Source organism: Atractosteus spatula, chromosome 6 (genome assembly GCF_055471065.1).
Source record: "Atractosteus spatula isolate fAtrSpa1 chromosome 6, fAtrSpa1.hap1, whole genome shotgun sequence".
NCBI lineage: Eukaryota > Metazoa > Chordata > Actinopteri > Semionotiformes > Lepisosteidae > Atractosteus > Atractosteus spatula.
The window spans coordinates 31,858,153-31,882,791 of NC_142711.1; the positions used below are offsets into that span (position 1 = coordinate 31,858,153).

The 24,639-nt window shown below is 34.5% G+C and overlaps 1 protein-coding gene across 1 annotated transcript in view; it reads left to right on the forward strand.

The window, feature by feature from the left end:
• asic1c (acid-sensing (proton-gated) ion channel 1c) overlaps window positions 1-24,639 on the forward strand; it is a 77,198-nt gene that overhangs the window by 40,049 nt on the left and 12,510 nt on the right. The window contains exons 4-10 of the mRNA XM_088918143.1: window positions 4,388-4,538; window positions 5,226-5,282; window positions 6,537-6,690; window positions 6,910-7,001; window positions 13,320-13,399; window positions 14,851-14,922; window positions 19,619-19,671. Of these exons, the coding sequence (XP_088774269.1) occupies window positions 4,388-4,538; window positions 5,226-5,282; window positions 6,537-6,690; window positions 6,910-7,001; window positions 13,320-13,399; window positions 14,851-14,922; window positions 19,619-19,671 (659 nt within the window). The remainder of the gene's footprint in view (window positions 1-4,387; window positions 4,539-5,225; window positions 5,283-6,536; window positions 6,691-6,909; window positions 7,002-13,319; window positions 13,400-14,850; window positions 14,923-19,618; window positions 19,672-24,639) is intronic.

A 24,639-nucleotide genomic window follows, 5' to 3' on the forward strand; every position in this document is an offset into this window, starting at 1 on the left:
TATGGTGCAATTCACACCCATTCTTCTTTGCAACCTTAATGAATCTCTGTCAAGTTCGTTAGGGATCGTTGATTTTCTATCAGATTCAAAATCATGACTTTGAGTGGACCAGTCAAGAAGATATACTGTACTTTCTGGTTATTTAACCATTCCAGTGTAGCTTTGCCATGTGTTTTGAGTCATTGGTCCTGCTGAAAGGTGAATTATTCTCTCAATTTTAGGTCTTCAATAGAGTGAAATAGGTTTGCCAGCATTTTTCCTTCATCCATTTTCCCCACAATGTTTTTCAATCCCATGTTAATAAGAAGCAGTCTCATAAAATAATACCTCCATCATCATGCTTTACTGTAGAAATGATGTTCAGTGGGTGATTCTGTGTTTGGTTTCTGCTACAGTATATATAACATTATGAATTCAGACAAAAATGTTTCAAGTGTGTTTTGTCTGACATCATATTTGAGAATATGTTTGCATTTATCACTTACAGTTCATGTCTTGCTCTTTCAGTAATGGCTTCCTTCTTACCACTGTGCAATATAGGCCACTATGTGGAGTTATGGGATATTGTTACTTGTACACATTTCTCCCATCTCAGCCAATGAAGATGTACAGTAGCTACCTTCAAAGTCACCATTGGCCTCATGTTGGCATCCATAGCTAATCCATAGCCATTGCCTAGTTACTGCATTTCAAGGGACAGCCTGAACCGGGCAGTGTGTGAGTGATATGATGATCCACCTTCAACTTTTTAATAATTTGTGAATAATTAACTTCTCCGTGGTCAAATGGACATTCAGCATCTTTAAAATTTGTATACTCTTCTTCTTCATTTATACAACTTTATCCCCACATTAATTAGAAAACCACTTGTTCTACGTGGTTAACTCTTTTCTTAAAATCCACTACCTGACAGGGGTAGATCAGATATTTATCCTGAAACACTATTTTACATAACTGCTTTACTTGTCTTTCTCATGTATCTGAACTAATTTAGGTAAAACAGCAATTACTTATGAAATTAACATACTTTAGTTTTTGATTTTTCTTTGTAGTTTTTGGTGATATTTAACTTTATTCACCCATACAAGTGTTTAGTTTGAGCAATTACCTTTTTACCTTCAATAAAATTAAGTAAAACATTTTGTATGGGATTTAAAGTTAACATTGGAAGAATTTCTAGGTAATATGCACTGGGGTGTATCTGTACAACTACAGCTATGTTTAGAATCTTTAAAATCCACCACACAAATATTTTCATGTTACATTGCATCCTAAAGGCAATTTATTCCTTGTTCTGGGATAAATTTATTTTGTTTTCTCACCACTGCAAATTGCACTGAAGAATGTTTGGCATTTTTTAATAAAGTAGGAATTGAAACATGAAAATTAAGTGGTGCCTTTGGCCATCCAGTCAGTCTGTTCTAGACACTTTGACACTATGTGTCTTCACTCAGTGCATGCAAATCACTTTGGTTATCATCCTTAGAGGATTGTTAAAGAGGATTCTTACAACCTTTTTCATAGATAAGTAACAAATAATCTAAAACAATGAAGTTGGAAAAGGCATAATTTTACGAATGTGAAAAGTGATCTCTGCAGAATCTGTGGCTGTTTTGTCACTACATTTTTTATTTTATGTACTTCAGACAACTTTGTATCTCATATTTTACATTATATTGCAATTGTGTTAAAGTCACTGCTGTGGGCTCAAAACCTTAATAGTGTATTCAGCAAATGCTTCATAGTCCATGTGCTTCAAAGATCTCATGAATATCTTATTTTCTTTGCACCTCTGTATAGCCATATCCTGACAAAAGCATTAAATGTTTGTTTCACTTAAATGGATGGAAGCCATTGATAATGTGGCTTTAATGATTCAGCATACTCCAATAAGATTTGCATTACAAAGACAGTGGAATAGCTAATGTTCTAATTTTTTGGCTTGAAAAGAAAATGAATTGGATGAAATGAATGACTTAATGAAAAAAATGTGAATGAACTTTGAAGACTAAAATTGACAAGTAATTCAGCTTTAGCTTGTATAAAAAATAAAAGAGGAAATACAGGTTGCTCTTAACCATAAAAATTGTTGGCAAAACTTTTCAGTAATTCTAATTTTGAATACTTCCATACACCATACAGATATACTATGTACTGAGCATCAAAATAAACGTATTATCACTTGTAACTGAAACAAATTTCTAAAGTTATTATAAAAACATTTACCAAGTAGAAACTTCAAAGTAATCTTTATGAACAGGCATTACATAGGTAAATTCACTGTGCTTAATAATGTTATAATAAGGTTAATCAATAGAGGGTCACCTTTGAAATTCACAATCTAGTAGTACAGTATGTGGGTCCACCGCTGGAAGCAATAAAATCTAAACACTTGTGATGAATGTTTTGCACCATGTTGCAGATGCTATCTTGTGGGATTCAGTCTGAATAAGTACGAATCTGATCACTGGTCTGTGAGCCCTAAACACCACATATTGTCCCGACTCCTCACTGAATTCATGTTTTCTATGGGGCTCAAGTTTGGCTGGTATGGCATCCATATCATAACTGTTGCATTCAAATCTCACAAGAAAGCTGTTGTTGCAGGTGCAACGTGAGGACATGCATTGCCCTTCTACAATGCTGTCATAATGAGCCCATAGATACAGAGCAACTTGTTAGGAGCCTAAGACTTGCTTGATGAAGAATCATGTAGTCAGGCTGCCAACAACCACCGCAAATGAGGTTCTGTACTGACTAAAGACGCCTGCCAATAATATCCCATGTGGATTTCCCCATCGACCGGTCTAGGGCACAAAATAATTAGCAATTATTTTGCACATCTACATTGCACTCACCGACATCAATAAAGGTTGTCTACTCAAAACCTTAATTCATCTTTAATGAGGATTCTACTCCATTGGAGTCCAATTGAGGTGTTGCTCCAAAATGCAGGTGGAGTGAAGGCACTGTTTTTAATTTCACTAGCTTTGATATTACACAAAGTTTAAATAATCTAATCGCCTGTGCTCAATCAAGTACTGAGGTGACTTAGTTCTTATGCAACAAGATGCACACAGGTGTATCACAATGAGCCATGTACAGTATGATCAATTCATCAAAATTGCATCAAAACATTCAATCAATATCCAAAATCTGATGGACAGTTTTCTCAAAACATGCATGCACAAATAAAATATGTTTCTTTTGATGTTCAGTATATGAATATAAATATAAAGTTTACACTATTCTTTATTTAGGAATAACATACATACCTGTATACTGTATATATACTTTAGTGTTTTACATACAGTACCGGTATACTATGATACGCAACATCAAGCTAGTGCAATAAAGTAAATGTACCTTATGTGTTTTTTATTTCAGTACTGACTCAGAGAAATTATGCAAAATATATGTAAAACAGTTTGTAAAGGTCCATTTCAATGTAAGTCCCTCTAGGTTAAAAGTTGTGTCTTGATTCTGGTGTCCAGCGAAAAGTTGTGTGCTTCTCTAAATGTCTCCATTTCCCACAATGCTCTGCTTCTTTCTCAGGAATTATGTGGCATCTGTGACTGTTTCTGCATGGTGTCTGCTTGTCTCTGTGAGCTTTTTATGAATGATGTAATAATGTCTTGAGTTTGTAATGGGCTTTCTTTCCAGTTTTATTTTTTTATTTTAAATATTGTAACATTACCAATAATTACCAAACAAATATTGGATTCATTTGGTGTCACATTAAACTTTTCCAAGCAGGGAGTGTTATGAAAATGAAGGGAAAAGGTTTATTTACACAATTCAATGTATTACTATTAGTTTTATGCACATATTGAAGTGAAAGAAATAATATGATAGAGCTGCAAGAAAATTTGGAAAATACTAATATTTAGTAAGGAAAAAACTAATGTTACATGAGAAAAATAGTATAGGTTAAAAAGTTTCCAGACTTATTTTCTAATGATTATTTGTTAATGTTTAATGAAAAACATTCTAGTCAGATGTCCCATGTCTTGCATGTAAACCAGAATTCAAAGGATCTCGGATACCGAAAGAAACAATCTTCTTTACCAATTTGCAGGCGGCTTTCAAATTTTGTACAGTTCTGAAATCTCATAAGTCCTCTAAAAATGTGTGCTGCAATTCTTTGATGTGCTGGGGTTTTAAAGTCTTGTCTCAGATTGTTCGGTTCAATAGAATAGAATAGTCAAAGCTATCAATCCTACCTGTAATTAATCATTATTAAAAGCCCATTTTCCTAAGATGAGTTATTTGGACTAAGGATATTTATGACAGTAAATGAATTAGCTTTCTGGTCCTCATAATTTAGATGTGGTTCACAATAATGTGCTGTGTTTAAGGGAATGTTTGTGGCCTATTTGCTTTTCAGCTCATGTACCTCCCTCCCCCCTGGGGAGACTGCAGATCGTCGGCCATGGATTCTGAGTTTTTCTCATCCTACAGCATCACAGCGTGTCGCATCGACTGTGAGACGCGCTACCTGCTGGAGAATTGTAATTGCAGGATGGTGCACATGCCAGGTACTGCACATCAGGGCAAAGGTCCACATTTAGGATCTTTAAATAAGCTTTAGAAGTAACATTAATTATGAGCCCCATTTCAAATGCTATGTTTTAATTATTTTAACACCATTAATAGTATTAGTATCAGGCTAGTTTTTTGTAACACACTAGTGTCAGCAGCAAAATGTATTACTGATAAAATGTATTTTATATATATAAAGAGGATCCATGGTTTTTGTGACACATGTACTATATAGTACTGTGCAATGAATGGTGTGGCACTGTGGTTAGCATTGCTGTCTTACAGTTTAGAGTGCTAGGTTTGATTCCAGTTTGTTGTACCTGTCTTCATGGAGATTTAAGGTGTTCTTGTAGTTCTTACTTTGCTCAGACATGTTTTTTCTGTATTTTGGTTTCTTCCCTTCTTTTAAGCTTGAACTATTAGAAGATCAGAACATTGTCTAAGGGTTTTTAGAGTTTTTGATCATTTTTAATATATTGTTATTCTCTGTGGCTTTCTCTGAGTTTCAGATTGAGTCAGGCAATCATATGGTATGCAAAAGTAATACAGTGGTAACAGGAATACAGTTAAGCAATTTTAATTCTGTAGTTTTGTTGTTGTGTACAAGATGTAAGAAATTACAGGTGGATTTTTATTCCTCAGTAGTTTAGTCTGACTGTACATATTTCCATTTTGATCCACAGGAAATTCTGTTGTTTGCACACCTGAGCAGTATAAGGATTGTGCCGATCCAGCTTTAGGTAAGAATCTCATGATGTCCTTCCCTTCTTATTCAAAATAATAATTTAAAATATTATTATTCTAATTTAGTTATCTAAATAACTAGAATAATATAATAATAATATTATTATTCTAATTTAGTATCTAATAATTTAGAATAATATTATTTTTCGCTCACACTTGAAGAAGGCTCCATGGCCAAAACGTTGTGTTTCCTTTCTTCTCTTTTCAGCATGGAATAAACCTATTACTTGTTCCCTTGCAGCCTATGCATGCTGACGCAGCTACCCACCTGAAATAATTTAGAATATGTACACAAAGAGTTACTGCATAATGAACAATCTGTGCTCCAGTACTTGTGTACTAGATTTGAATTGTTAAGCAACATTCAAAAACACTCAAGATAATTGTTTTAGATATTTGCCCCACTTCTTAAATATATGTTATCACTCTTTACACTCTTTTACAAAGTAAAACTAGTTTTACCCCAGGGACTCCTGGTCTTCATAAAATATTAATTTCTCAGTCTTGTCATTTAAAGACTAGGTTGAACTTGAATTAACATACCACCATTTGATTTTAGAATATATTAAGTTATCTTACTCAATCTATCAAGCTATGCATTAATCTAATTAACTTAGGCAGAAATAATGCAGAAATGTTTTTTTTGTGCAAATCAGCATACTGTATAAGAATTTAATCCTTTGTAATTTGTCATTATTTTAATTTTATGGAAATGGAGTGATACTTTCAAATGAAGTCCATTTGTATGTCACTTTTGGTGGATATGATTAATGCTTTTTTATTCACATTTTTAGTGTAAAAACAATTTATTGTCTAGTATTGTGTTTCACGAATTGTTAATTATAACTGAATGTAAGTGCTGATATTTGTCAAACTGCTGCATAGATGTCTGTGTTCTCTTAAAAGTGAGAAAGGAAAATGCTCGTTTCATTTTTTAAAGCTTTGAAATTATCTGCTGTTTTATTTCAATATGTTTAAAATGGAATTCGAAATCTGAATTATCATCTGAAGTGTAACAAAAAACTAATTTTCTCAACAAACACCTCTACTAGTTTTGTGAATCCCATGTGTCCCATGTGTCCTCTGTGAAACTGAAACTGTAAATTACACCAGAAAATATTCTCTCAGAGGAGGTATATCAAACATGTTGGATGAAACCAAAAAAGAAAATCGCATGATGATAATAGTTGTTATTTTCTTCAAAATGTAACTCTAAAGGTTGGAATAACATTCCACTGAAACATCCCTAGATTTTCTGGTGGAGAAGGACAATGACTATTGTGTATGTCAGACACCCTGCAACATGACTCGTTATGGCAAAGAGCTCTCCATGGTGAAAATCCCCAGCAAGGCCTCAGCTAAATACCTGGCCAAGAAATTCAACAAGAGTGAACAGTACATTGCGTGAGTAATTTCTACAGCGTGAGCCTGTGAGTGACCCTTAATTTTATTTCCATGGTGAAAACTATTGACCATGTAAATGCACTTTCGAGGTGTTGCTCTCTGACATTCATTTGAATTTGAAATGTTGAAAATCCTTTCTATATTTGCTTTCCTTCTGTAAGGAAATTAAATTAATGCAGAGTTCCTGCTTCAGATTCATTGCCTTTCTGTGTGTTACAGGGAGAATATATTAGTCCTGGATATATTTTTTGAAGCTCTAAATTATGAGACCATAGAGCAGAAAAAGGCCTATGAAGTAGCTGGATTGCTTGGTAAGTTTTGTATCTTTCTTCATATTAGTCAGGAAACCGCTGAGAAAGAAAGCAAAATGAAACATGTGTCAGATTGTTGCCTTGAAGCCACAGATAGTCACACAGCTCTTTTACATTTTTCATTCTTTTTTCTGTCAGAATACATCAATACTGTAATGAACTCCCTGATGGGAGAAATATGCTTGCCTAAGAAACTTTGGATTTTAAACTATATTTGTCAACTCATTTGATCTGGAACTTCATATCCCAGATTTTGAATACTGTATAGTAACTTCAATATAAAGCAAAAGGGTTTTTCAGTGTTTAGAATCCTGACATTACCTCCTTAAGAGGTGTAATTTAGTTATGTTTTGTGGGTATTTTTTTAATATTGTGTATTAGAGACTACAATATGAATAAAAACGTCTGGGGCCTAATTACCACATCATTTATTAACATGAACATGTTTGCTAATGTAAGGAGGCTGTGTGGCCCCTTTAGTTTGTTTGGTTTCAAAAAGCTGATTCTATGATTCTGATTTTAAGATCTCATGTCATCATTTCTTGAAATAAGTCAGTATATTGGATATAATAACATGGCAGGGTAACATATTTAATACTTTCACAATCCTCCGGGGAAATAAATGCCTTCTGTATGTACACTTCCCCTTAGTTTCCATGTGTGTCTTCTGTGTTTCACTGTTGATTCTGTGAATTTTCTTTTGTCCTGTATCTGGCAATTCTTTCCTAATTCCAGAAATAGTTTTGTATCATTGTGATCTGAATTGAACACAGTATTTCTAATAAAGTCTTAAAAATTGCATTGTATATTTTTAATAATCTCTTGAGTTCAATTCAATGTCAATTTTCTAAACAATTAAATGTAAGTATCCTACCATTCTGCTTGCTTTTTTACTGCCTACCTACTCCACCTAAAAGATGGAATTGATGTGTTAAACATCTACGCCCTTTTTATAAATAACTTCTTCAGGTTGAACGTTTGCTATTTTATATTTATAGTTTAGTTTTTTTATATATCTGCATATAATGCTGGACTACATTAAATGTAATCTGCCAGATACATCACCATTCTTGGAATCTTTGTTTATTTCCTTTGGAGTTTCTACAGAGTTTGTTAATGCTTCTACTTTGGTATCACTTGTGAATTAGTTTACTAAAGTACTCTAACCATACTATGATCAAGATCATTGATATAAATGAGGAAGAGCAGGGGTCCTTGTACAGATCCGTTTAGTACTCTGCTAATTACATTTCCCTAATCAGATGATTATCTATGATCAACAACTTATTTTCCTAACCATTGATTAGTTCTTAATCCAAATAATTTCTTGAATGGAACAAGTAAAGGTTTATTCCATGCTGAAAAGAGAAGAAAGGAAACACGACATTTCGGCTGTGTAGCCTTCTTCAGGTGTGACATGTTGTGTTTCCTTTCTTCTCTTTTCAGCATGGAAAAAACCTTTACTTGTTCCTTTGCAGCCTATGCATGTTGACACAGCTTGAACTAATTTCTTGAATGCCTACTACATTTATTTTTTAATTATTTATAATCTTTTCTAAAAACTTTCAGAGAGTGTACCTACGCAATACCATAGGCTCTGTTTGTTCATTACTGCTGTTCTTCTTCCAAGAAATCTAATAAATAACAATAAACAAACTTGCTGACAGGAGGAAGAATTCCAGTGGAATAACCCAGTGAGGGCACAGAGACAGTTAGAGGCAGGCAGAGGTAGCTGAATGGGTTGGTGAATGGAGGCTGATGATGATTGCCAAAGCAGAATGAAGACAGGTGGAAACTGACAGAATTGAGATCAGGTTCAGACAAGATGGGAAAGTGAGCTCAGCTTTCAAGAGGCTACACCTTTTTATGGGATTACTGGCAGGAAACTGTGCCATTCATCTGGTGCTGAGAAAGCAATTGGCTGCTGACAAGCAAAACAGGTTCAGGACAAACTGGAAATCTATCAGACGGATTCAGGCAGATCATCTTTCGGTGATGCAGGATAATATTGTTGGGCGCATTACTGTAGTTGGAAGCAATCTCAATGACAGAGCACTGGCTCAGTGGCAGAGGAGGGTATGCTAGTATGATGACTAAAGAACTCATGAATTGGTCGGAGGAGGCTAGGACAATTGGCCTGTGTAAGTCCAAACAACCCTAGGTGGAATGCAGCCCCTCATGGAAATGCACCCAGTTTCTGAGGAAACAAAGGGCTTGCTTCGTCTCACTCAGGCATAACTGATATGCCTGCAATATACGCAGCAATGGGTCCATTACAGAGCCTTTTGAAATCCACATGGGAATCAAAGAAGAGTTGACTTTTGAAGTATTTCTGAGTGTCTTGAGTGTCTTGCTCTATTTGATTATATACAACCCCCTTGCTGGAGTATAGCTTACTTCATGAATCAGTGGTTAACTTAAATAATCTACAAAGGTTCAAGTCCTAAACTTAAACTATCCCTGAATCAAATCTTCAAACTTCAGTATGCTGGTGATACTACAGTATGTGTTTTGACAGAATTTGATGTCCAAACAACTGTTACCATTTATACTAAGGCATATGAAATGATGGGAATCATATACAGTACTGTATATGTTGCTTGTGGAATATATAATAATTATAATAATAATTGTTTACACTTACAGTATATAGCGCTTTTCTGGACACTCCACTCAAAGCACTTTACAGGTAATGGGGACTCCCCTCCACCACCACCAATGTGCAGCATCCACCTGGATGATGCGACGGCAGCCATAGTGCGCCAGAACACTCATCGCACATCAGCTATCAGTGGGGAGGAGAACAGAGTAATGAAGCCAATTCATAGATGGGGATTATTAGGAGGCCATGATTGGTAAGGGCCACTGGGAAATGTGGCCAGGACACTGGGGTTACACCCCTACTCTTTTCGAGAAACGCCCTGGGATTTTTAATGACCACAGAGAGTCAGGACCTCGGTTTTACGTCTCATCCGAAGGACGGCACCTGTTTACAGTATAATGTCCCCATCACTATACTGGGGCATTAGGACCCACATGGACCACAGGGTGAGTGCCCCCTGCTGGCCCCACTAACACCTCTTCCAGCAGCAACCTTAGTTTTTCCCCAGGAGGTCTCTCATCCAGGTACTGACCAGGCTCACACCTGCTTAGCTTCAGTGGGTTGCCAGATGTGAGTTGCAGGGTGATATGGCTGCTGGCATGATATGAGATGGGAGATATGAGATGGGAGAACATATGCAATAATGCCATATTAGCGTTGTCTCTCAATCAAGCACCACAACCATTTAAGGTGTGATCATCTGCATCTGATTTAGTTGGGTTGGTCATGTGATCTGTAGATCAGATTCCAGTATCTCAAAGACAATTCTGTGGCCCCCGAGCAGAGCAGATTTTGGAAGAATAAGTCCTAGCCCTTTACTACTCAAATTGTCAGTATTGACAGTAATGAAGACCGCTCACCGTGACTGATAACTCCTGAAACAAAGCCTGTTTAGCCTTCAGTCAAAGTCAGGCTTTGACTGAAGACAATTATCATCACCGGAGAGGAATAGCCAATGATATGAGTAATTTTCTAGTCAACGGGTTATAACCTCAAGTGACAGTGAGAAGCATTTTTTATGACCTTTGAATAATGTGTTGTTTTTAAATATAAATATAGTCTATACCTGTTCCTCTTGGGTCCTGGAGATGAATCTTCAGTGCTTCTAGTAGCTATAACAATTTTGCCTCTTATATGATAATACTATTTAATATTTAATAATTTTATTAAAATTTAACTCTGCCTTTCCTCAGCCTGAGGCATGTTGTTGACTCCGTCCTTGGTAAACACCCAAGTAAAATATCAGTTTAATACATTGACCATTTACAGTACCTTTCATAATTATAAAAGTGTTGTAGTTATAGTTACTCTAAAACATTTAATCACTTTACTGTCCTATTCCTATTGCAATATAAAAAGGCATTGGTTATTTATTTTATCCACCATTGTAATATCACAAAGTCTCTCTTGACCTTACCTTTCACAATATTTCTTTTTATACCTCTGCTTATAGTTCATAGTTCCCGTTCTTTAGCTAGATTCTGTTCTTTTCTGATTTATTCTGTATTTTTCATTACAGATTTGGACCACTGTTTTCTTCCTTTTGATTTGCGTACTCTTGGGATGAATCTGTCCTGTACTTCAAACAGAATATATTTAAATAGATGACATTCATCCATATATATTGTATTACACCCTACTGTATATCTACTGTAATTCCTTCCTCTTCTTTTAATCTTTAAAATCTTTTAATCTTCTTTTCTAAAATTTTTAGCATTTGTTTTACCTACAGTACAGCAAAATATACTTCAAACCACACCAATGTGTTTATCAATATTAAGAAAACAATCATGAGCCATTAGTCTAACTTTTCAAAATCAGCTACTAATGTCCCCGATGTTTCTTCCCAATCTATAGAAGGAAAATTAAACTTGAACTAATACTTTTTACACATACTATATTGTTAATCCCTGATTTCAATTTGTATGACTAAATTAGAATTTAGAGTTGATAGAATTTCTCAGATTACAGATTTATAATTTGTATTCATAACACTATACCCTTTGAACATTTTTCTATAAACCTAAGTAGATTCTGAGATACCTGACTCATCTAGGTTAAGATCTTTGTTCCAAAAAATCTTTTTGTTGTGTAGTGTTACACCTCCACCTCTTCCATCTCTCTACAGTGTATCCACTGTATTTGTAACCATCACTCTCTATTATTTCTGTTATTCCAATTACAATGTAATCACTTGATCATGCTGTAACTAATGAAACTCTTGTCTGTGGCAAGTGGTTGGTGTTGTAGTTCAGTTAAACACCCAGAGCCTGTGTTTGAATGCAAAGCTGTGTTTAAACATTTAAAGAAGAATCAGACTTACAAGTGGGGTTATTGTACTTAGCTCATGTAGGTAACTAAGATACTGTATGAGTATATGTAACAGCCCTGGTGCTTTTATCAACATAATGAACAGTATCCTGTACTGTATTTCCACCTCAAGCATGGGAACGTTTAAGTTTCCATTCTCCACAAAAATGTCAGCATCTCCTTGGGTAATACGATTAAAAAAAGTGTTATAAACAACATACAGTAATAACTTTCAGCCCAAAGGATTTCAAACCTTTTCAAACAGGAGGGGATCCACTTCATCCACTTCTGAAGTGCAGCATCCACTTGGGTGGCAAAAAACACCAAAAGTGAGAAATTGCCTCAACAATCGAAGAGAGGGAGAATCCTTTTTTATTCTTTATATATCTTTAATGTAAATTAAGTTTAATAACTGAGATAGAAAGGATATTTATACTTTAGGAAATATAAATATGAAATAATACATTCATGTATATACTGTATATACAGTATATATTTTACAGATGTATTGATTATGTATTATTATATATGTACCTCTGCTTTTTGGGGGTGGTGATGGAGGGGTGAAGGGAAACCTTTTTTTGTGGGTGTGTATTTCCTGTTTTATAACTTTATTGTTTATTATGCATATAAAGAAAAACATATGGAAATTCTGATCCTGGTGAAAGTGGACCTCCACTGGAGGTCTCCCATCCCAGTATTTACTAGGCCCAAATTGCTTGGTGTCTGAAAAGAAAAGAAGCTGTAAAGAAGCTAAGTTATAACAGTACCGTCAAAACTCGTCCTTAAAAAAAGTCTCTTTAAAAAAGCCCTTTTTTTCGACTACTTATAAAGGAGTTTAGCAGGTTAAGCATTTTATATCTCTAAACTTTATATGACCAAAATCACTTTCCCTACAGTACCTTCAAGAAAAATATTTATCTCACTCTTTGCCTGTTTTTACTTCAGCTGATGTACAGTAGCTTAACTGCATGAATTGTATCTGTGTTCTCAGAGAGAGTAATGTCAATGTTAGTTACATAAGAATTATCAAAAGACAAGGAACTATTAGACTATTAGACAAGGAACATTTCCATATGTAAAAAAGAACTGTTGATTTTCAAACAAAAACAATGGAGAGAGCTGGTTGTCTCAAACTTGTTGTTTGAATGTATATTCTTTACTTGTTTACCTATGAACACTGTGAGTTGCAACATTGTAGCTGGAAGTTGAGAATCAATCTGACGGACTCAATTGCAGTCCCTGAAGTTAATTATAACAAAGGTACTATAGCTAAAACACCATTTTCTTAAACAATTTCTAAAAAATACTTTAGAAACAAAGTGAAAACTGTACCAAGATGTATATTGTATCCAACACACTTTCTGTAGTAACTTGTTGAATCAATTATTTTTTTTCTTCCTCAGGTGATATTGGGGGTCAGATGGGTCTCTTCATTGGTGCCAGTGTTTTAACAATATTAGAAATATTTGATTATCTTTATGAGGTAAGAAATGCATGATCTTCATCTCTTCATGTTTAAGCACAATATCAAATATTAAATACTGAATACATTCACTAATAAAATACTAAATGAGTTTGATGGACCAAATGGCCTCCTCTTGTTTGTAACAAATTTCACATTCAAATAGTTTTAGATTTCATTTAGGTGACATTTAATTTAGATCTTTAATACCAGACAATGTGAATAGTTAAAAAAGAGAAGGGCTATCATTTTCTGGAACTTAAATGTGTTGTTTTGTAATTTATTATTATCCAAAGGATGTCTTACTACTGTACATACCTCACTATCAAATCAATGTATTTAAGTTGGTTAATAATGTCCCTACAATTGTATGTGAAGCTTTCACAGATATATTTATCTTTTGCTAAACATCTAAAATGCTTCATATTGAAGTTTGTGTTCAGTAAAAGGCATCAATAATGTTTTCATCCCTCGGACTTCACTCACAATTTAAGCAAGGGGAAACTTAATTTCCAATTTTTTTCCCATTCTATTCTTAAGAATTTTTAATAACTTCTTTTTTCATAAAAATTGCAACAGACAATTATCAATTATTCCTACAGCTTTTACGAGCTACATTAGTGTCAAAACAATATGGTCCTCCCCCTATTTAAAGACAAAAGTCAAAATGACCTTAGTTTACTACAATATATTTATAAAAAGGTACAGTATTTCATTAGAACATGCAATAAGAATTATACTATTAAAAATAGTAAGTAATGTATTTGTCTAGAAAACTTCCATATCTCAACACAATTAGTTATAACATTCAAATTAAATTACAGTACTGTATCAGTTTTTTTTACAATCAACAATTATTTATATATTTTTTATCGTTCCTATTAAACCTTCAACTGTTCTATTGCACATTAAACTAATGTGTTATCTCCCTTTTGAAAAGGATAGTTAAAACTAATTGTTAGCACTATTCTTATCAGACTATTTGAAAAAAGGTGTATCATCTAGTCCTCCATGTAATCTTTCTTTAGCAGGAAATTCACAAGTAATGTAAAATCTCTTCTGCATATAATTAGGTATGATAATGGCAGGTAATGGCATAGGTTGGGTGTTTAACAAGTAACTATGATGTAAATATTACATCATTTTGAAATTCAATAATATCTGAAGTATGTGCATGAGAGAGAATTTAATCAGCTGCTTTAAAATGTAATGCAATATATCTGAGCTGATCACAGTACAACAAAATCCTCACCCATTCAGGTAACATGCATCTTAGTTATGAACTGTAATATTCTGCATTGTCTTTCTAATCTTCACTTTTCTTTTTTTAATGCTCTTGTTTAACATTTGCTGTACTGTTAATGTAATAATACTTTTTATGTAAGTGTTTTTATTCAAGTTATATTATATATGCACTATACAGTATAATATTTGAATTTTAAAAAATCTGAAGACTTTAATGTATTTTGTAGGTATTTAAAGATAAAGTCTTGGGATATGTCAAACGCAAGAAAAGACCACGAAGGTGCCAGAGCGACAATCTGGTAACTAACCTCCCCAAGCCATTTTCAATGCCTGTCTGAGATGTGACATCAGCTGAAAGAAACCTAAGGCTTTTTCAGGACAGTCACCTGAAGCAAGTTTATGTTTGAAAAATAAGGCCCCTTCTTTAAATACGGAGGAAAAAAGGATTTTCTGATCTGAAGAGGCTAATTGGAGGAATTTCAGACAATAGCTTTCCGGTCACTATGACTGCAGGTTTGAATGTTTATGGACACATCCAGAATGTGTGTCTCTGTAATTAACTAAATGATGCAAATGACTAATGTTCTGTAAAACAGCCTAGATAAAATAGTGACTCCCATCTCTAGCACACTTTATATTAAATTATAAATAATTAACAATGAATTGGTTTAAAAATGTATATATACGTAGAAGCCACCATTGAAGTGAATGTTATCTGAAATAGAACAGAAGCTGACATATTGTATGTGCTATAATATGATGGTAACATAGCTCAGGATCACATCTGCAGCCATCTCCTCCATGTTTGAGCAAAATCAAGTCATATCCTGGGATTCCTGGTTAGCTGAATGTCTTGCAGAACTATTCATATTTTCATAGTTCATTAAAAAAACGAGAGACTTCTGATGTTCTCAAAAACAGCACCGTAATTTTTATTTCACAATACGTGTTAATATCCTTTGATATATTTTATATGCTTAGTCCTGAAGAAGGATTGTGTTTCAGATGTTCTTGTGATTGAATGGCCTGTATGTTGCATGTTCAATTACTTCAGTCTTAAAAGTTTGATTCGGATACTGATGTGGTAACAGGTGTTTAGACAGACACTCAGATCACAAACAACATTAATATGACACCAGACTACATAAGATACCTACTGTATATACTGTTTCTGTACATTGTGGCAATTTTATGCTGTTAAATGAATTCCGTCTGTGGTTTTAATTTAGCAGGGAATATCTCATCCATTGATGTATACTGTAGGCACAGTAGTTATCTCCAGTAATATAAGTATCTCCAATAATGAAATAGAAACAAAACATCAACTGCCTGTAGCTGGCTTTGCTTTGAAAACAACCAATTAGAATGATTTAGAGTGCCACCTAGTATCCATGCAGTGCAACTTGTCAGTGTTTGCACTGATTGTTATTATGCCCTTCAGACAATTAAAGCATAATTGGAAAACAGGAGTAGATGTGACTCAGCAGCAATCTAAACAAAAGAATGAGAATTGAAGTGATTGTCTTGCATGGCATATGTTTTTTATGAAATTGTTGCATTGATCTAGATAGAACAAAAGAAAAAGAAGAGACATGCTTGGATATTGCATGTGGAATGTGATACTGTGTGATACATGACTGAGTAATTGCTTCAGTATAAATTGGACAGATGACCTAAAGGTAAGGGGAATCTTATATACTGTAGCTACCTGTCTCTTGCTGCTGGACAATGGCAATTATAAGATGGGTTGATGATTGGTCCTCTAAGACATGGCTTTTAAAAGAGATTTAGATTAATTACTTTCCCCTTTTTTGGAATTCATTCATAGATTTATTATGGCTTTAATTTTTAAAGCTGTAACCAACTTGTTAAGAACAGGTGACTTGAATATTATATTTATTCACTGAAGGTGTACTGTACATAGGACACATTAGGTAGAAGTCAGAATTCTAATACTAAAACTCAGCAGTTGATTAAAGAATTCAAAATCCTTTTTGAAAAGTGGTTGTGTTTACTGCACATCGTTTTTATACTACTGTTGTCAAATAAACCCATTACTTAATGTTATTTAAGTGCAAAAATTAAATGCATTGGATAGGAAGACAGTCACCACCAAAGGAGCAGTTTTTTTCATTGTTGTTACAAATATAAGCTTTTCTTATTATCTCATTATCAAAGGGTGTTTAAACTGTGACATAAACAACATACTGTATATACCAGGTACTTTGTATTAGCATGGATATGTTTAAATTATATTATTCTTAAAGAGGTACAGTATATGGTTCCAAGTACTGTTATTGAACTGTCATTCCCCTAACCTTGTTCACTTGCCTGCAGTCAGCTTTTGTCTGTTGTTTAGTGTTGGAGCTTCAATTTTTTTTTCCATATTGCTGGATTTTAGTAGGTGCTCTCATTGGTTAGTAATTTGTTTTTCATTGTATTAAAATATAATTTCCGAATGATTTGTGTTCTTAAACCACTTTCACTTAATATGTATTCCATACCGTAGAAAAGGTAGGGTGAACAAAGGTCACTGGGAGACTTCAATATGAAGGAAATCCCTTTTTAGACAGGAATCATTGCAAAGAATATAACACAGACAGTGCACTGTGGTGCACTGTGTGAATGATCATCATTTATAAAGCTTTTATATAGGATCACATTCAAATGTACAGTATGTCGTATTTGTGCAGATGCTCAACCTTTTTGCAGTTTTAGATTAAAATTAGTCAATTTTCCACATTCATTTTTTAATGAATTACTGCTTTACAACTTTTTTTAAAAATATTTATGAATGTTATTTTTCATAATTTATCTCATGTTATCTGTGATGTAATTATGAAAAAAATACATTTTTAATTTCACAAAAGTCATACATCAGTTTTTAGTGCTCACATTTTATTTTTACTGAGACGTTCATCAAGATTTCAAACACTTCTAAATTACATTTCTTGTAAATGGAGATTTTGAATTAATCTTACTGAGCTATGGGAAACCCACTGCAGTAATAATGCATTCTTCATTCATTGGTTTAGTAATTCATGATCGAAGTGGTGTTCATATTTTACAATAAAAGAAACTACAATAATGGAAAAAATAGGTGTGTGTTGCACCTATGTCTTATACTGTATGTTACAGCTACTGTATAATGTCATGAACTCACTTTGACACATATTCATGAATCCATACCCTTCTCAACTTACTAGCCGAGTCAAATAGCCATTTAGTATAATGTATTAATCAATCTGTGGCTTGCTGTAATTACATTTTTTTTTAAAGTTTAAGAATTAATTCCTTTCACTGTTTTTTGGAGCTTGACTAATAACTTTTGCACCTAATACACCAGGGCCAGCCTACTACTTTTCCTATTGCTAACAGCATTACAATAACATCCATTACTGTACTCCAGGACATGATTATAAAAGGACAGTTTACTTTAGATTACTTAAAAATGTTAAAATATAGAGAGACCAAATATTCACCGAACCAAACCACTGTGGAATAATTGTTTATCCATTTAATAAAATGCAATACATTAGATTAAGTTATTAAAATTATCAATCAGCATGCTTACTTAAATTAATCAAAGGTCAATATATTTTGGGAAATGTTTTTAAGCAACTATCCTATAACTAAAATAATAATTGTTACATTTGTATGGTACTCATTTCTGATGCATATTTAATAGAAGTGATTATATACTCTATTCTTTTCATGCTGAAATGTATCAATAAAAGCCTTGGGTGTATTTTGAAATGTTAGTGTCAAAAACATTTCTGGAGGCCTCTTGATCAGTTCCACTTGAAAAGTTGAGATCTAAGGTATGCCGCTAGCCGACCGTAACTTAGATTCCCCAAACATCTGCACAGAATCTGCTGAGCGCCGCCGACAGTATGCATTAAACTAAGAATGTAGCCATTCTTAGTTCAATATACTGTATATTCTGCTTTATGATCTGCTTACTGTGGAATATTTAATTTTAATTATTAAATTTAATACACTTTAATTTAAAGGAACAGAATAGGAACATCAGAGCCATGACCTACACAGATCATCTCTTTGAAAACATAGGATATTTGACACATTTTGTGCTGATCTATCAAAGGACCAATGATTTTCAGCTCAATATAAACATGAACTGATACAGTACCATGTGGTATATTAATAGATAGGCTTATTTCCATTTCTTTAGGATGACAATGTCTCTGCCTTGTTTATTACCATCGGACACAAATGACAACGTCTCAGATCTGACTAGCTTTCTTTGGGTTTCTGTGGGTTTCCTAGTGTAAAATAATTTGTGCAGATATCACTTCAGTCAAAATGTTTAGAATTATATTAAATTTACAAATTCAAACCTGTGGTCCAACAGTACAAAAAGACAAAAGAAAATATTCCTTTCCAAGTTCTTCTAAAAGGTAATAAACACATTATATCCACATATAGGAATACAACTATTTGATGTACAGTATTGAGTGTTCAAGTACTTGAATCAAGGAAAGTAAATCATGGAAAATGTATGCATTCCTGCAAAAGCTTTCCTTTGTAAGAGAAGGACTTCAGCATTCAGAAAATATCATTTGCAAAGAGCAACATATGCTCTCAGTTCTTTTGGTTTTGATCAACAGCCACTGGCAGATGATTTAACTAAAATTTTGCCAAAAGTCTGTTGTGTTAAAAAATTGGAAAAGTTTAATGTAATAGCTTTTGACTCACTTTTGTGAATTTCTTTAAATTCACAAATATGCCAGCACCATTATTTGTATGGATTGCTTTACAACCCTCAGTTCAAAATAAGCGTAAACCAGCAACAAGTCCAGTTGGTTGACTTTCTACATTTCTAGTCCCTATCAATCCATGTCCTGGAGTGCTGTACATTCATTATAACCAATAGCCACGATGATTTGTTTTAAAGCACTTGTTATTTAATTAATCTCTGCATTGTATTATTTTATTTCAGTCACTTCATCCTTCTTTTCATCATGTCTATTCCAGGAATTTCCAGAGAACCCAACCAGCCCTGGTGTCACGCCTAATCATGTCCCCAGGTAGCGATCCCCATTAATAATAGTGACTCGTCCCACTTTCTCTCTTTACTCTGATACACCACAAACCATCTCATATGTTACACCCTAACTAACTAACACTTTCAATTCAAGCTGGTTTGGTGGGTCTGTCTTTTATAACTTTCACAATCTTCTCTGATTATAGAATAAATGAGGGAAGAATTGAAGCGAGTAGCACATATAGAGTTTGTACTGTGTGTGGTTTCAAATAAGTAATGGTGATCTGTTGCTTTTTTCAACCTTTTGTTTTTGCTGTTATGGTGACATACACCTTCTCTCTCATAATTTCTTTCTGTGAAAATGAAGTGCCTATTAACTTCAGTCTATGTGTGTTTAACCTTTTAAGAAATATATAATGGTTGAAGAAAAAATATTTTCAATCATGTCTAAAGACATTTTGTCATCAAAGATAAAAATAAATTGCTGAAAAACCCTCTGCAGCTGTAAACTGAAATACAATTTAAAATCTGAGCTACAGTATAAAGTTTAAAATTAGGGATTTCATTAGAGAACAAATACAGTTTGCAATTTAATAACTTATTTAAACTCCTTGTTTAAATACATGGAAGCTTAGAATAAAGATTTGCATTCCTTTTCAGGTTATTGAACCTCTGGAAGGAATTAAAGCCATTTCTTTAAGAGACAAATACAGTACAAAGCAACGACACAGTTACTGTTTTATTATTATTAAATAGACCAAAAACAATTTTAAGGCTAACTTTAAGAATGACTTAATGTACAGTACTTTCTTGTCTCTTATTTGCATGTATCACCAAATATAACTATGGAAATCTTTGTAGCTTATAAGAAATATAAACATCATCAGTGGTGTACCGGTTTTTCAACCCTCTCATATAGCTTCATGCAGCTATACTTAAATTACAGTTATTTTACTCATGGTTGTCTTAACACATTGTAATTGTTATAGTGCTGAAGTGAAAACATTTGAGACATTACCTATAGGAAAAATGTAGTGTTTTAGAGACATTTATCTGATCTGTCAAAAACAGAAACAGGCCCCCTAACCTATCTTAGCTCACTGTCAATCTATTTTCTAATTTAATCTAAAAAACTCAGAAAATCTAAGACACCAGCACACTTGTTTCTGAAGAATCTCAATGAATTAGATTTAACTTTGTGACTTGGCAATCATGAGAGCATGAGTCACTCTATGTATCTTCTTATTTTTTCTAAATTAAATTTTGCCAAATTGAAAAAGAAAGTTGGAACACAATTCAAACAGCATTATAAAAACGCTGCAGGTTATCTTCTGCTGTGGAGGATGTCATTGATGAAATTATTTTTTTTTTGTACAGAATGATTCCAAAAGATTTTCCACACCTCTCTAGGGTGTTTAAATACATTGGTCCACAGATTCTCTCATACATATATCCTTCCATAGATACAGGAATAATTAATGATAAGGTGGTACTCATGAATTTTCCACATAGCATCCAAACCTGTTTAGACACCTGTTTCTGACACCCATGAATCTGGTGGGGTAGAATTCTGTGTCCCTAAAGTAACATTTACAAAGGTTGCACATCATTTGCTGACTAGGTGAAGGTCTCCACTTCCACTTGCCACTGTTTTCACACCACCCTAGCGGTCACACTAACACTGTGCTATGTGGTCAGAGGGAGCCTCTGTACCAATGGAGAATTGGTCTATGTGTCTTCTCCCCAGTGAAATGGCCTTTATTTCACTAAAAGCACCTTCTCTGTTATCAACTCAATTAGTAGACCCATCTGGAAGAGAAAGTCAAGATTGACAATAGACAGATCATACTTATGGGCCAGTGAAAACACATGTGCTACTGTTTTCAATCTCACTTGCACCTTCAGCTGTTGGCTGCCAGCACAAGCAGGGCTTCAAATTGGTTTCCTCCACATTGATTTACCCTTTAATAGACAACCTAGCAAGCTTTCTGGTGTGACAAATGAGATTGTGGAGCTTTCCCTAATGACGTATAGGATGTGCAATGCAAGTAGTTAATCTCACTGATGAGCCAACGTGTTCTGTAATACGGAAGGACCATGGGGATAGGTGAATCACATTGACTTACCCTTTTTATGATCCCCCCATCAGCATATTCCAATTGCTCTCTTCTCCATTTGCAGCATTAATGCTTCAGATGCTTCACTCCCACCTCTGGAGCTGCAGGCACATGCATGCTTCTCTGAATCAGAGGTGCAAACTCACTCTCTACTTCCAAAGCCACTCTGAACCTCCACACTAAATATTTATTTTTTTCCATTTTACAAGCATTTTACATTGCTTCTGTTTTCTCCTGCTACATTCTTACAGCCCCACAAGACTGTATGGCTCAGCGAGAGCCATATGGTGATATAAGATGCCTGGAGTCAATTCTCTTTTGAAAGCTTCAAGGCTCAGCTTCTCACGCAGAGATGGATGAATTCTCATAAATATCAGCCCATCCCTGGGCCTGGTCCAACACCTTGCAGTAACTTGCCGTCTTTTTTCTTAATTTACAGGTGACTGTAAATTAATGGAATGGAAGTTTTCTGTTGCTCAGTGCTGTTCTTCAGAGCACTCAGAAATGTGTTCTGTGATTTGGGCGTGGGTCATTGCCAGAGTCTTTTCATTCCCTCAAGGGGAAACATGGTTCCAGTACAAAGTTGCTACATTTGGCAGCTCTGTTGATGCACTTTCTCCCCAAATGAGTCCAATCTGCTTTCTCTTCTGCATCTTTGCTTACTTTATGCTCAGTAAATTATTCTTACTCACCCTTCTTTTGTGGCCCTGTATAGGTACTTTAGGTGGTCTGGATCAACATACTGTCCATTTTTTATGCCAACGTGGTCACGCTAGTAATTTAGGACTTCAGGTAGTAAAGAGGGCATTAGAACAGATGCACACAGTGACAAAGGTCACAATTTAAGGCTCTTAAGCATCAACTGCAGCAGAATGCTACAGTATGTTGTCGGCACCTGCAATTGCATTGCTCAGCACACTTATGCACTCAGCACACATATGCACTTGTAATTCGCTAGCACACATTTTCCCAATCTCTCAAATAATCTCATTTCTCTTGAAAAAAACTTTGATGAGACTATCTACAATATTCTGGGTGTATAACTGCTCTCACCACTCTTGCAACCCTGCTATAATCCTAACATGTTGTTTGCCTTCCCCCACATTGTCTAGAAAATGTAAGTGATTTGACAGTTTGTCAGTTTTCTGCTTCTAGCTCCATTTCCAATTTTGTATTCATAGTTTGTATTTTGTACTTCCTGAATGCAAAACCCTGTACTTGTCTATATTAAATGTCATCTTCCAAATGTTTGCCAGTCTTGAATTGTATCTAAACCCTATTGAATGTCATATGTTTTTTCTGCAGTGTTTGCATTGGCAAACATAAATAGTTTACTAACTACACCAGAATTTAGATAATTTACATAAATTAGGAAGAGCAGTGGACCTAGGACAGTTTCCTGTGGAACTCCACTAATTACATTATCTAACTGAAAGAACTCGCCATCCTTTTTATGGATAGGCATTAACTTAGCAATTTTCCAGTCCATGAGCACCACCCCAACTTGAGCCACTTTTGAAAGAGTTGTGTCAATGGCTTATAAATGACATCTTGTGTTACAATTAGTACCAATGGCCAAGGAGATGTATTAGTCTAGAATGTATTTAGTATCTGAAACAGTTCTGCCTCTTCTGTACTGATACTAATTAATAGAAAACTTTGTCCTTACGCTGCCTGGGTTTTTGACTGCTTTCATTTAGTACATCAGCAATGTCCCCTTCATTATCTAGAAATTTCCCTTTTTTGTCCCAAATATTTTTGTCTATAGATTAAGTTGTTATCTCTTGATTTGCTCCCCAAAATTTTTTCCTTCCTTAACACTGACGGTCCTTTTGCGGCTCAGATCTACCAATCTAGCTCTCCAGATACGTGCTTCCCTTTAGTGGCACTGCTGCTCAGTTCAAGTCTCCACATCATCCTCGATTTTCCTCTAATGTCTTAAATTTCCCTAAAGGATTCCTCAGCAAATTTGGGGGGATCTGTATCACCTTTGTGTGGCTCTCCATGGAGGCAAGCTCCAGAAGTGATGCTAGCTCTTTCTCATTCAGAAGGTGTAGCCTAGTTACCACTTGATCACTCCAAACGGATACTCTTCAGACCAACATCCCCTGAACTGTGGTCAACTTGGCAAAATTTTTTTAATTAAAATTATTTAACTGTCAATCATTTTTTTCCATTGGGTCTTTCATATCTCACTTTTCGTTCATTCTTCTATACTTGTTGATACATTATAAATAATAGTTCTGTCAAAACCATTGCTTCCCACATGCTTCTTTTGAGGGATCTGACAAGTCTCGCCCTCACAGCTAGGATGTGATACTCTCAACCAGTTGAGTTAAACAATAAAGCAAATTTATCCATGCTATATTATTATTATTATTATTATTATTATTATTATTATTATTATAATGATAAAAGCTGAAAACTTTACTGGTGCAATCTGACTACCTAAGGGCACAGCATTTCAGTCCACAACATTGCAGTTTCAAGCTGCCTCTTGTTGTACTTAACCATGGTGCTTTTCTCAGATTCATGAACAAAAATAAATTCGTTACAGTAGAGTATATACCGTAGATGGGTACAAATTAAGTTGTCACGACATTTGCAGTATTTGTGGACGGCATTATTTTCCTTTGACATGAATACTGCTACAATAGAAAGGCCCATATGCATTGAAGCTGTTTGCTAAATTTTAAACGCAAGCACGATAATGTGAAGAACTAGTAAAAACAACTCTATGCTTTGATCAATGCTACATTGTTAACTCTGGCAACACCTGTTGTTTTGCATGTAACAGTAGGAGTTAAAAGATCCTGATAATATAGTAGAGGTTACTTTGAATTTACACATTTATATTTTATCGTGTTCACTCCAGAAAAGGTTGCACTTTACTG